Source organism: Cherax quadricarinatus, chromosome 4 (genome assembly GCF_038502225.1).
Source record: "Cherax quadricarinatus isolate ZL_2023a chromosome 4, ASM3850222v1, whole genome shotgun sequence".
Classification (NCBI taxonomy): domain Eukaryota; kingdom Metazoa; phylum Arthropoda; class Malacostraca; order Decapoda; family Parastacidae; genus Cherax; species Cherax quadricarinatus.
This window is the reverse complement of record NC_091295.1, coordinates 73,980,802-73,995,801: the sequence shown is the minus strand read 5'-3', so window position 1 is coordinate 73,995,801 and position 15,000 is coordinate 73,980,802. Positions and strand designations below refer to the sequence as shown.

Below are 15,000 nucleotides of genomic sequence, written 5' to 3'. Positions count from 1 at the left end.
CGGCAATCAAGGAAGCTGTTCTTGCCAAAGGTGCAACTGTGATTACGAAACAGCGACCTCAAGTGTTAGAAAATGTTGAGAGACTGTTATTGGTGTGGATAAATGAAAAACAAACAGCAGGAGATAGCATCTCTCAAGCGATTATTTGTGAAAAGGCAAGGCAGTTGCATGACGACGATTTGGTAAAGAAATTGCCTGCAACTAGTGGTGATGTGAGTGAATTTAAGGCCAACAAAGGTTGGTTTGAAAGATTTAAGAATCGTAGTGGCATACATAGTGTGATTAGGCATGGTGAGGCTGCCAGTTCAGACCAAAAAGCAGCTGAAAAATATGTGAAAAAATTCAAGGATTACATCGACAGTGAAGACTTGAAACCTGAATAAGTGTTTAATTGCAACGAAACAGGCCTGTTTTGGAAGAAATTGCCAAGGAGGACCTACATTACTCAGGAGGAAAAGGCACTCCCAGGACATAAGCCTATGAAAGACAGGCTTACTTTGTTGATGTGTGCTAATGCTAGTGGTGATTGCAAAGTGAAGCCTTTATTGGTGTATCATTCAAACTCCCAGAGCGTTCAGACAAAAGAATATCCTCAAGACTAATTTGTGTGTGCTGTGGAGGGCAAACAGTAAGGCATGGGTCACTAGGAACTTTTTCTATGACTGGTTACACCATGCATTTGCCCCCACTGTGAAAAATTACCTAATTGAAAAGAAATTAGACCTTAAGTGCCTCCTGGTATTGCAAACTTCAAGAAACTGTACACAAAAGCTATGTATGAAAGGTGCTTTGTAGTGACCTCAGAAACTCAACTGACTAAGAGAGTTTTGGAGAGAGCACTTTAGCATCCTCAATTGTGTAAACATTATAGGTAAGGCTTGGGAGGAAGTGACTCTGAACTCTGCTTGGAAAAAACTGTGGCCAGAATATGTAGACAAAAGGGATTGTGAAGGGTTTGAGGCAAACCCTGAGAATCCTATGCCAGTTGAGGAATCCATTGTGGCATTGGGGAAGTCCTTGGGGTTGGAGGTTAGTGGGGAGGATGTGGAAGAGTTGGTGGAGGAGGACAATGAAGAACTAACCACTGATGATGAAAATCACCCTGACACAGCTACTGCAAGCCGTGTTGGCAACCTGTACACTGAATGTTGTGAAACACTTTAGAAATGTCAAAGGAACGGGAGGTATAGGCCTCTATGGACAGATATGTTGTGCGACAGAGGTTCAGTGACTCTCAAGCTGGTCCTAGTGGCATTAAAAGACCAAGGGAAGTAACCCCAGAAAAGGACTTGCCACCTCAAGTCCTAGTGGAAGGGGATTCCCCTTCTAAACACTAAGACCATCAACACTCTCCCCTCCTCCCATCCTATCAATCATCACCAGATCTTCAATAAAGATAAGTGTCATGTAACTGTGCATGTCTTCTTCAGTTTGTGTGCATTAAAACTAATATTTCATGTGGTAAAAACAATTTTTTTTTTCATACTTTGGGGTGTCCTGCACAGATTAATTTGATTTCCATTATTTCTTATGGGGAAAATTAACCTGACTAACGATAATTTTGACTAACGATGAGCTCTCAGGAACGGATTAATAGCGTTAGTCGAGGGTCCACTGTACAGGAAAGAGTAAGGTTATGAGGATAATAAAAAGGTTAGGTGATGAAAGATTGGATATCAGATTGGAGGGAGAGGGTATGGAGGAGGCGAATGTATTCAGATATTTGGGAGTGGACGTGTCAGCGGATGGGTCTATGAAAGATGAGGTGAATTGATGAGGGGAAAAGGGCGAGTGGAGCACTTAGGAGTCTGTGGAGACAAAGAACTTTGTCCTTGGAGGCAAAGAGGGGAATGTGTGAGAGTATAGTTTTACCAACGCTATTATATGGGTGTGAAGCATGGGTGATGAATGTTGCAGTGAGGAGAAGGCTGGAGGCAGTGGAGATGTCATGTCTGAGGGCAATGTGTGGTGTGAATATAATGCAGAGAATTCGTAGTTTGGAAGTTAGGAGGAGGTGCGGGATTACCAAAACTGTTGTCCAGAGGGCTGAGGAAGAGTTGTTGAGGTGGTTCGGACATGTAGAGAGAATGGAGCGAAACAGAATGACTTCAAGAGTGTATCAGTCTGTAGTGGAAGAAAGGCGGGGTAGGGGTCGGCCTAGGAAAGGTTGGGGGGAGGGGGTAAAGGAGGTTTTGTGTGCGAGGGGCTTGGACTTCCAGCAGGCATGCGTGAGCGTGTTTGATAGGAGTGAATGGAGACAAATGGTTTTTAATACTTGACGTGCTGTTGGAGTGTGAGCAAAGTAACATTTATGAAGGGGTTCAGGGAAACCGGCAGGCCGGACTTGAGTCCTGGAGATGGGAAGTACAGTGCCTGCACTCTGAAGGATGGGTGTTAATGTTGCAGTTTAAAAACTGTAGTGTAAAGTACCCTTCTGGCAAGACAGCGATGGAGTGAATGATGGTGAAAGTTTTTCTTTTTCGGGCCACCCTGCCTTGGTGGGAATCGGCCAGTGTGATAATAAAATAATAATAAAATAAATCATAATACACTAAAGAATGTAAAGAAATATTAAACTGTTTATTTATATAGTGTATATGTACTTGCACACTTGGAGCAGAGATGGTGGGGGAGGTTGAGGGTGGGGAGGGTAGGGGAGGTTGAGGGTGGGGAGGGTGGGGGAGGTTGAGGGTGGGGAGGGTAGGGGAGGTTGAGGGTGGGGAGGGTGGGGGAGGTTGAGGGTGGGGAGGGTGGGGGAGGTTGAGGGTGGGGAGGGCAGGGGAGGTTGAGGGTGGGGAGGGTGGGGAGGGTGGGGGAGGTTGAGGGTGGGGAGGGTGGGGGAGGTTGAGGGTGGGGAGGGTGGGGGAGGTTGAGGGTGGGGAGGGTGGGGGAGGTTGAGGATGGGGAGGGTAGGGGAGGTTGAGGGTGGGGAGGGTAGGGGAGGTTGAGGGTGGGGAGGGTAGGGGAGGGTGGGGAGGGTGGGGGAAGTTGAGGGTGGGGAGGGTGGGGGAGGTTGAGGGTGGGGAGGGTGGGGGAGGTTGAGGGTGGGGAGGGTAGGGGAGGCTGAGGGTGGGGAGGGTAGGGGAGGCTGAGGGTGGGGAGGGTGGGGGAGGTTGAGAGTGGGGAGGGTGGGGGAGGTTGAGGGTGGGGAGGGTGGGGGAGGTTGAGGGTGCGGCATATGTCAGTGGCCCTGTAAACCTCCAACAACAACATTGTTTTGTTTAATCACTGAACATAACTGATACAGCTTTAGTATCTACATATCATAGATGTACTAAGCTGATATTGCCTGGCTAAGTCCATGGAAATTACCCTCTTTTTCTTCTCAGCATTGTCCTTTGCACTTATTTTCTTAGGACCCAGTTAGAAAAAAAGAAATTTGGCCAAATGACTAAAAAATGCAAGCAAGCACGAGAGAACTGCTTCCACAGAGATGTAACATGTGTACTGTTTACCGGATGTTTTGGCATCAGCTGTGCCAACTAGCGGCAGCATTCTGAATTATTATGTACGTATTATGTATTATTATTAATTTAGGGAACTGGAGCACAGATCCAATTCCCTGGATCAAGAGCCCCTCACTGGCGTCAAGGAACCTTGACGCTGGTGAGGGGCTCTTGATCTAGGGAATTGGATTTGTGCTCTAGTTACCTAAATTAATATTTTTTTTTTTTAACAAGTCGGCCGTCTCCCACCGAGGCAGGGTGACTCAAAAAGAAAATACTTTCATCATCATTCAACACTTTCACCTCACTCACATATGATCACTGTAAATTAATAAATTAATAATATAATAATAATAATAATAATAATAATAATAATAATAATAATAATAATAACAAATGCTGCCAACTCAGTGCACTGTTTACCTCGCTGTGGGAGCAGTTCTCTCGTGCTTTGCTTACATTTTTGACAGCCATTTGGCCAAATTTCGCTTTTCTAAGCATGGGTTCTCAGAAAATAAGTGTAAAGGACAATGCTGAGAAGAAAAAGAGGATGATTTCCATGGAATTAAAGCATGAAATCATAGATAAACAAGCGAGGTGTCCAAGTTTTGGGTTGAGGGGGGAAGCAGGGGGAGCTGGCTCGTAACTCAAATGTTGGCTCGTAACTCAGAGCAAAAAATCGACCCAGGGATGGCTCGTATCTCAAAAAACTCATACATTGGGACACTCCTAAGTCAAGGTTCCACTGTATATACACTTTATAAATAAGAAATATTTACGCTTACTGTACCTTGGAGATGCTGGCACTGGTTTAGGGTGGTGGAAGATAGGCAGGGCAGCGTATGGTTGTCAGTGCCCTATATACCCCAAAAAACAATGGAGGAGTCAGTTTCGTGTCCTCCTTCTATCACTTAATCACTTAACTTACTTGTACACTGTTAATGCTACACTTTATCGCCAGTTGGTGCTATAGCCTTTATCAACTCCTGCTGCTTTAGTATAGTACATGTCAAAGAATCACTGAAGAAGGCACATTCTCCTCTCTCTCTTCCTCCTCCACTTTGGTACTTTGCTACAAGTTTTTTCTTGAATTCTATTATATTTCTCACCTTCTTTACCAACAGGCTGGCACTAGCAGCTTTCTTTGGGCCCATGGTGGCTTATTTTGCAGTTGCACTCAATAAATAACCACAAAAAACAATGGATTAGTATAACAAAATGTTTGGATGAATGCAAGAAGCCTTGCTCACTCACCAAGAGACACAGCCAGACTGACTCACGAACACGGGGGAATGGCAGGCAAATGCGTCCAATACGGCCGATTTCCAAGTCACTGACCGAAATCCAGGGCAGAATTTTGGCCCAAAAAGCGGCTGAAGTCCGAAATGGCCAATATCAGGGGCTCCACTGTACATACAGTGGACCCTCAACTAACGAAGGCATCATCTAACGATAAAATTGACTTAAGAAGCATTTCAGAGTAAAACATTTTCCCCGACCCACAAAGAAAAACTTGACTTACATCATTCATCCCGAACGCGTCCGTCTGGCCAGAGCGCCTCACCTCAGCTAGTGTGCATTGTTTACAAGCCAGGGCGGACGGCTGCACACATACCTTCAATAAATTTTGTATTATTCCATTATCTTTAGTCTTGTAACTGCTAAATAAGCCACCATGGGCCCAAAGAAAGCTTCTAGTGTCAACCGTGTGGTAAAAAGGGTGAGAAATACTATCGTACCACGGTCAGCTGCTGCTGCACCACCGTCAGCTGTTGCTGCACCACTGTCAGCTGTTGCTGCACAACTGTCAGCTGTTGCTGCACCACCGTCAGCAGTACTACTCGAAGATGTGGAGAGACTGTTATTGGTGTGGCTTAACGAGAAAAAATTAACCCCAGAGGGTTAGCCACTCAGGATAACCCAAGAAAGTCAGTGCGTCATCAAGGACTGTAACTTATTTCCATTGGGGTCCTTAATCTTGTCCCCCAGAATGCGACCCACACTAGTCAACTAACACCCAGGTGAACAGGAAAAAATGCCTGGAACTAGTGCTTATATTGGTGAATGTAAGGCCAGCAAAGGTTGGTTTGAGAGATATAACCCTTTGACTGTTCTGGTCATATATATACGTCTTACGAGCCACCGTTTTTGACGTATATATACTCAAATTCTAGCAGCTTCAAATCAAGCAGGAGAAAGCTGGTAGGCCCACATGCGAGAGAATAGGTCTGTGTGGTCAGTGTGCACAATATAAAAAAATCCTGCAGCATGCAGTGCATAATGAGAAAAAAAAAACTACGACCGTTCTTTGTGGTCTATTTTCATATAGTATTTATGGTTGTATTCACATTTTCTTGGTCTCATTTGATAGGATGGAAAACATATTATAGAAATAGAGGTGATTTTGATTGGTTTTGCTACGAAAAGAACCTTGAAATGGAGCTCAAAGTAGGGGAAATATTTGATTTTTGCCGATGTTCAAAAGTAAACAAATGATGTCATTTTCCAATAAATGTCCAAGTAGCCATTCCAATATGCAGTCATGAATGGGTTGACATTATTTATACAATTATTACAATATTGCAGTAGTCTGCATAACAGTAAATCTTCTATTATTTGTTTGAATAAAAATTCAAAATAGAAGGCAAGAGTAATATCAGAAGGGCCTGGAGAGGTGACCGATGAACATGAAAAAAGTTATTTTAGAGCCAGGAATGTCTGCACTGTTCATTCTGGACCCTATTTTGAAACTGTCATATTTTTAATTTTCGTGAAATTGGCCAAACTGCAAATTTCTGACCACGTTATTGGGTAGTTGAAATCAGTAAATGGGCAGTTTCTTGTACTCAATCGATAGAAAAAATGGAGTTCTAAAGAAATAGCTATGAGTCTGGTCAACTGAAACAATGGAGTTAACTAAAAATAGGGTTCAAAGTGGGCGAAATCGCCGATTCATAAATATCGCCAAGGTCGCTAACTTCGCGAGAGCATAATTCCGTTAGTTTTCTATCAAATTTCATTCTTTTGGTGTCATTACAATTGGGAAAAGATTTTCTATCATTTCATAAGAAAAAATCATTTTATTTTTAAATTTTGTGACACCAGGAGACACCTCAGGATTTGGGGCCGTGACAGTCAAGCAGTTAATAACCCAACAAAAAGTTGCTATGTGGATGATTACCAGCTCCTGAGATAGACAGCCCACCCAACCACTTTTCAAAGAACTAAACTTGCTAAATACACGAGACATGTACTTGTATTATTGTGCCTAGTACATATACAGAACATTAAATGCCACTATAAACCCTCCACTTAAGCTATTCCTTGACAATTACCACAGAATGCACAGTCACGATACAAGGCATAAGGCACTCTGCAACATCCCTTGTGTCAGTCTCACACTATGCAAGAATGCAATGCACATGAAGAACCAGAAGATCTGGAACTTGCTACCTGAACTGGTAAAGGACCCCCTGACTACTTATAAATTTAGGACTTTGCTAAAAAATCATCTCTCAATACTAACCAATTCGACCAAAACTTCTGCCAATCCATGAAATATTATTGCTTGAACCATTAATTGTGATATTGTTTTTATGTGCACCCTCAAGATTATTATTCTTATATACAGTGGACCCCCACCTTACGATATTAATCCCCATAAGAAATAATGGAAACCAAATTAATCCGTTCGTTCAAGACACCCAACAGTATGAAAAAAAAAATTTTACCACATGAAATATACATTTTCTTACACACAAAAAGAAAGATACATGCACAATGTATACTGTGCATGTAGTAGTGTACTAAATGAAGAATAAATGACACTTACCTTTATTGAATATGTAGTGACGAGTGATGAGAGTGTGTCCTAGGAGTGCCTTTTCCTCCTGAGTAATGTAGGTCCTGTTCAGCATTTTCTTCTGGAACAGGCCTGATCACACTATGTATGCCACTACAATTCTTAAATCTCTCAAACCAACCGTTGCTGGCCTTAAATTCACCAACATGAGCACTAGTTCCAGGCATTTTTTCCTGTTCACCTGAGTGTTAATCGACTAGTGTGGGTCGCATTCTGGGAGACAAGATTAACCCTTTCAGGGTCTGTCCCGTAGATCTACGGCTTTACGTTCAGGGTCCAAACCATAGATCTACGCCATGAGCTCAGCTCACTCTGATAAACCACGAGTGGTAAATTTGGGCCTAGATATGAGAGAATACATCTATGTGGTATGTGTGCATCACATAAAACAAATCCTGCAGCACACTGTGTATAAGAGAAAAAAACTGAGACCGTGATTTTCGATTAAAACAGCAAATTTGCAGTATTTTTTCGTATGTTTTTTATAGTTGTATTTGCTATTTCTTGGTCTCATTTGATAGAATGGAAGACATATTACAGAAATAGAGATGATTTTGATTGCTTTTAGCACTGGAAATGGCTTGAAACTGAGCTCAAAGTAGCGGAAATGTTAAATTTTTGCCGATATTCAAGAGTAAACAAACGACCTCACACGTCTAATACACACCAGCTGGTGAGTCTAATATACATTCACAAATATGGTGATGATATTTATACAATTATTACAGTATTGCATAACAGTAATCTTCTGTTGTTTGGTGTGAATAAAAATTCATTATGTGAATAAAAAATAAAGAAATTTATTTGTAAAGCCTCAAAACATAACTAATGAAGAGAGGAAATGTTAGTTTAGTGCCAGGAATACCTACATTGTTTATTCTGGACCCTATTTTGAAATTGGAATATTTTGAACTTTGTGTTAAATTGGCCAAATTACAAATTTCCGATCACTTTATTTCGTAGTTGAAACAGTTGACTTGGCGATTTCTTGTGCTCAACCGATAGAATAGAAGTAATACTATTGAAATAGCTAAGAATTTGGTCGACTGGAATAATGTAATTGGCCTAAAATGGGAGTCAAAGTCGGCAAAATCGCCAATTCGTAAATATCGCTGACACATCAAAATTCATGAGAGCATAATTTCGTCAATTTTCCATCAAATTTCTTACTTTTTGTTTTATTACCTTCACAAAAAGATTCTCTACCATTTCATAAGAAAAAATAAGAAATTTTTTTTTTTGGAAAATTCTTGGGACACTGGGGCACCACTTCAGATTTTGGCTTTGGACCCTGAAAGGGTTAGGGACCACAATGGAAATAAGTTAGACAGTCTTCAATGACACACTGACTTTCTTGGGTTATCCTGGGTGGCTAACCTTCTGGTGTTAATTGTTTCTCGGTATTCTCAATAAGCCACACCAATAACAGTCTCTCCACATCTTCGATTAGTACAGCTGACCGTGGTGCAGCAGCAGCAGCTGACCGTGGTACAATAGTATTTCAATAGTATTTCTCACCCTTTTTACCACAGGATTGGCACTAGAAGCTTTCTGTGGGCCCATGGTGGCTTATTTAGCAGTTATAAGCACTAAAAACACTGGAATACAAAATTCATCAAATATATACATGCAACCTTGTCTGCCCCAGCTTGTAAACAATGTCACACTAGCTCAGCTGAGGCGCTCAGGCCAGACAGACTCGTGAACGTGTACGGGACGAATGACGCAAGTCAAGTTTTTCAACGTATGTCGGGGTCAAATTTTTATGCTGACAAGCATCGTAAGTCGGTTTTAACGTAGGGTGACGGCATCATAAGTAGGGGGTCCACTGTACCTCCACGATAACTACCTCGCATTAGTATTAAGATTAAATAAAGATTTAAATAAAAGTTAACCACTTATCTTGTCTAGATTTAAGTAGTTATTATGTAGTAGGATTAGTCTGCCCAAAATGACCCGGCATGATAGTGGCTTTCTCTGTACTGAGCAAACCAAAACTGTAATTACACACAATAACTTTTACAAAGAAATAAAACCTTTATTCACTATTCTTTAAGTGTCAGAGTTCTCCAACTATTCAACACACTCCCTTCATGTGTAAAGGTAATCACCAAAAAACTCTGGCTGTCTTCAAGAAAGAACTTTACAAGTTCCTCAAATCAGCTCCCAACAGCCGGGCTGTGATTTGTACACTGGAATGCATGCGGCTGACAGTAACAGCCTAACTGATCAGGCCTTGATCCCCTGGGAGGCCTAGTTTAACCCTTTCAGGGTCCAGAGGTCAAATTTCCAAGTGTGCACCAGGGTCCAAGAATTTAAAAAAAAAAAAAAAATTGTTATTTTTTCTTATGAAATGGTAGAGAAACTTTTTCTGAAAGAAATAAAACAAAAAGTATGATATTCTATGGAAAACTGACGAAACTATGCTCTTGCGAATTCTGATGTGTCAGTGATATTTACACATTGGCGATTTTGCCGACTTTGACTCCCATTTTAGGCCAATTACATTATTCCAGTCAACCAAATTCCTTAGCTATTTCACTAGTATTACTTCTATTCTATCGATTGAGCACAAGAAATCGCCAAGTCAAGTGTTTCAACTACAAAATAAAGTGATCGGAAATTGGTAATTTGGCCAATTTAATGCAAAGTTCAAAATACTCCAATTTCAAAATAGGGTCCAGAATAAACAATGCAGGCATTCCTGGCACTAAACTAACATTTTCTCTGTTCATTAGTTATGTTTCCTCGCTTTACAAATGAATTCCATTTTAATTTTTTATTCACATCATGAATTTTTATTCAAACCAAAAAAATAGAAGATTTACTGTTATGCAATATTGTAATAATTGTATAAATAATAGCAACACATTTGTGAACGTATATTAGACCAACCAGCTGGCGTGTATTCGACCCACCAGCTGGCGTATATTAGACAAGTGAGGTTATTTGTTTACTCTTGAACATCGGCAAAACTTTAACATTTCCGCTACTTTGAGCTCAGTTTCAAGCCATTTCCAGTACTAAAACCAATCAAAATCATCTCCGTTTCTGTAATATATCTTCCATTCTATCAAACAAGACCAAGAAATCACAAATACAACTACAGTGGAACCTCAAATATCGAACGTATCACATATCGAACGTTTCGAAAATAAGACCATTTTTTTCCGACAAACTGTGTCCCTATTATCGAACGCGCCTCTATTTTTGGACCGCCGGGTATGGGACCTTCCGCTGGCCCGCTCTGTCCGCGTCCCCACGCAGGCGCCGTGAGCAGTCTAGCTTTGTTTGTGCTTGAGTGAACACTAACCTGCGATCTCATTCACACATTTTACGATTATTTAATTGTGTTTAGTGCTTGAGGGGCTGTGAAATAAGCTGCCATGGGCCCAAAGAAACTTGCTAGCAGTACCCCTGTGGTAAAGAAAGTGAGAAACACCATAGATGTGAAGATGGAAATAATACAGAAGTATGAGATTGAAGTGAGACTTGTTGAGTTTGCCAGGATGTACAGAGGACTATGGACAGTTATTTTGTGAGACAAACAGACGACTGTGGACGGTTATTTTGTGAGACAGAAACAGACGTCTGTGGAGTTATTTTGTGAGACAGACAGACGATTGTGGACAGTTATTTTGTGAGACAAACAGATGACTGTGGATAGTTATTTTGTGAGACAGAAACAGAGGACTGTAGACAGTTATTTTGTGAGACAGGGGTCCAATGACTCAAGCTGGTCCTAGTGGCATTAAAATACAGAGAAGGGAAGCAACCCCAGGGAGGGCTTTGATACCGGAAGTCCTCATGGAGGGGGATTCTCCTTCCAAACAATAACCCCAACTCCCTCTCTCCTCCTCCTTATCTTCCAGATGCCATCACCAATCTTCAATAAAGGTAAGTAAAAATGTTATTTTATATTATTATACATAATTAAAGACTATAGCATTTGTTGTGTGTATGTAAAACTGTAATTAATCTCTATAAAATGTATTTTTTTGTGAATATTTTTGGGTTTCTGTAACGGATTAATTGTATTTCCATTATTTCTTATGGGAAATATTGCTTCGAATTTCAGACTTTTCGAATTTAGAACTAGCTCCTGGAACGGATTAAGTTCGATTTTTGAGGTTCCACTGTATAAAAAAATACAAAAAACACTGCAAAGTCGCTGTTTTAATAGAAAATTACGGTCTCAATTTTTTTCTCTCATTATGCAGTGCTGCAGGATTTGTTTTATGTGGTGCACACATACCACATAGATGTATTCTCTCGGTTTTTGTCATTAATTCGTTCCAGAAAGTCTGACGAAAACCAAATTCTACAAAAACTGAAGCAATATTTCCCATAAGAAATAATGTAGATCCATTTAACCCTTTCAGGGTTTCCAACGTACTAGTACGGCTTACGCACCAGGGTTGACGTACTAGTATGCCTAAATTCTAGCGCCTTCAAATCTAGTGAGAGAAAGCTGGTACGCCTACATATGAAAGAATGGGTCTATGTGGTCAGTGTGTGCAGTATAAAAAAAATCTTGCAGCACACAGTGCATGAGAAAAAAAACTCCGACCGTGTTTTTGGTTTAAAACAGCGACTTTGCAGTGTATTTTTGTATGGTATTTATGGTTGTATTTTAGTTTTCCTGGTCTCATTTTATAGAATGGAAGACATATTATAGAAATTGAGATGATTTTGATTGGTTTCATAATGGAAAGTACCTTGAAATTGAGCTCAAAGTAGCAGAAATGTTCGATTTTTACCAAAGTTCAAAAGTAAACAAATCATGCCAAGTGTCCAATACACGTCAACTGGCGAGTCTAATATTCTTTCACAAGTGCGCTGATATTATTTATACCATTTCTACACTAATGCAGTAGTCTGCATAACAGTAAATTTTCTATTTTTTGTGAGAATAAAAATTCAAAATGGAAAGCAAAAGAGATGTAAGAGGGGCCTTGGGATGTGACTAATGAACAGAGAAAATGTTATTTTAGTGCCAGGAATATCTGTCTTGTTTATTCCGGACCCTATTTGGAAATTGGCATCTTCTGAAATTTGTGTGAAATTGGCAAAACTGCCAATTTCCGACCACTTTATTGGATAGTTGAAATCGGTAAATGGGTGGTTTCTTGTACTAATTCGATAGAAAAAATGGAGTTCTAGTGAAATAAATATGACTTTTGCCGACTAGTACACTGGAATTGGCCGAAAATAGGGCTCAAAATGGGTGAAATCACCGATGCGTAAATATCATCTAGATCGCTAACTTTGCGAGAGCATAATTCCATAAGTTTTCCATCAAATTTCATACTTTTGGTGTCATTATGATCAAGAAAAGATTCTTTATCATTTCACAAGAAAAAATAATTTTTTTTCTCCGAAAAATTTTCGACCCTGAGAACGAGTTTAGAAGAAGGCACCATGACCCTGAAAGGGTTAATCCATTCCAGACACCGAAAGTATTAAGAAAAATACATTTTAAAGAGAATAACTATAGTTTTACATACAGAAAACAATGAGAAATATAAATGACTAATGAAATGGATAAATGAACATTTAGCATCACTTTTACCTTTACTGAAGACTCTTGTTAGCATATGGAAGACGGCGAGGAGGGGAGAGGGAGGAGAGGTTATCACTACCACCATCACTACCACCCTCTACTGATGAGAAACAAAGCCAAACTGACTCAGAACGAGTGGGATGCTTTGTGTGGGTGCAGACTACTGTCAACTCAATGAAAACTGAGGTGATGAATGAAAACTGGGACAAAATTTTGACGAAAAAAAGTCGTTGAAAACTGAATTCGACGAAAACCAGGGCAAATGAAAACCGAGGTTCTACTGTACACTGACCCTGCGAGTGCATAATAGTCTTGAAATTATAATGACCCAGGATTCCCCATACGTGAAAGAGATAGAAACTAACCTTCCTCAGGCCAGGAACATCACCAATGGCTGTTCCATCATCAGCCTTGACCCAGACAACGGTGGGTTTGGGATGGCCACGTACGGAGCAATGGATGTTGGCACCTGTCGAGTTACTGAAGTCCACACGGTTGTCGGGTTCCTCTACAATCACTGGACCGCTCTCCTCACAAACAGCTGTGGAGATTAGACACATACATCACTAGTGTACACTAGCAGATACACCACAAGCTTTCAGTAATAACAGCTGTATGAAAATTTACTAAATATTCCTAAAATAAAAACAATCCAGACATTGTACAAATTATTACAGTGGACCCCCGCATAACGATGGCATCACATACCGCTTACTTTAATTGCAAAAATTTTGCCTCACATACCGCTTAAAAACCCGCTTACCGATTTTCGTCCGAGACGCGTCCAATGTGCGGCCTGAGCCATGCTCACATGTTCCGCCGGTGGCATTGTTTACCAGCCAGCCTCCGCGGTAACATCCAAGCATACAATCGGAATATTTCGTATTATTACAGTGTTTTCGGTGCTTTTTCTGGAAAATAAGTGACCATGGGCCCCAAGAAAGCTTCTAGTGCCAACCCTACAGCAATAAGGGTGAGAATTACAATAGAGATGAAGAAAAAGATCATTGATAAGTATGAAAGTGGAGTGCATGTCTCCGAGCTGGCCAGGTTGTATAATAAACCCCAATCAACCATCGCTACTATTGGTGGTACAGCTGCTGCTGCTGCTGCACTGTCAGCTGCTGCTGCTGCTGCTGCACTGTCAGCTGCTGCTGCTGCTGCACTGTCAGCTGCTGCTGCTGCTGTAGCACCGTTGTTGGTGTGGCTTATTGAGAATACCAAGAAACAATTAACCCCAGAGGATTTGCCACCCAGGATAACCCAAAAAAGTCAGTGTCATCGAAGACTGTCTAACTTATTTCCATTGGGGTCCTTAATCTTGTCTCCCAGGATGCAACCCACACAAGTCGACTAACACCCAGGTGAACAGGGAAAAATGCCTGGAACTAGTGCTCATATTGGTGAATTTAAAGCCAGCAAAGGTTGGTTTGAGAGATTTAAGAATCGTAGTGGCATACACAGTGTGATAAGGCCTGTTCTGGAAGAAAATGCCAAACAGGACCTACAGTACTCAGGAGGAAAAGGCACTCCCAGGACACAGTGTCTCATCAGTCATTGCTGCATCTTCAATAAAGGTAAGTGTCATTTATTCTTCATTTAGTAGACTAGTACATGCACAATATATATTGTGCATGTACTACTCTACTATTGTGCATGTATCCTTCTCTTTGTGTGTAGGAAAATGTATATTTCATGTGGTAAAATTTTTTTTTTCATACTTTTGGGTGTCTTGCACGGATTAATTTTATTTCCATTATTTCTTATGGGGAAAATTCATTCACATAACGATTATTTCGCATAACAATTACCCCTCTTACACGGATTAAAATCGTTAACCGGGGGTCCACTGTACTATGTTAATGTAACGTTATCTACCTGGGATTTCTATGCTTGTTGCAATCGCTGTGCAATCTGAGAAGGGTATCTCTGGGCACTGTAAAACACCAGGCCCCTCCAATACCAGGGTTCTTCTACCCTTACAGCACAGTTCAAGATCAAGCTTCCCTATTGGCCACCTTGTCCTCCAGGTTGTTTGGGTAGCAGCTCACAGGCCCTTATACCATACCAACCTTCATTCCATAAATATTTCTGGATGTTAGCTGGATGGCCAAGGCTGTGAGACACAA

The 15,000-nt window shown here is 40.9% G+C and overlaps 1 protein-coding gene across 1 annotated transcript in view; it reads right to left on the bottom strand.

Moving 5' to 3' along the window:
• Dscam1 (Down syndrome cell adhesion molecule 1) overlaps nucleotides 1-15,000 on the bottom strand; it is a gene marked incomplete in the record, with an annotated part of 1,133,347 nt that overhangs the window by 992,066 nt on the left and 126,281 nt on the right. The window contains 1 exon segment of the mRNA XM_070098007.1: nucleotides 13,237-13,412. Coding sequence (XP_069954108.1) covers nucleotides 13,237-13,412 — 176 coding nt within the window.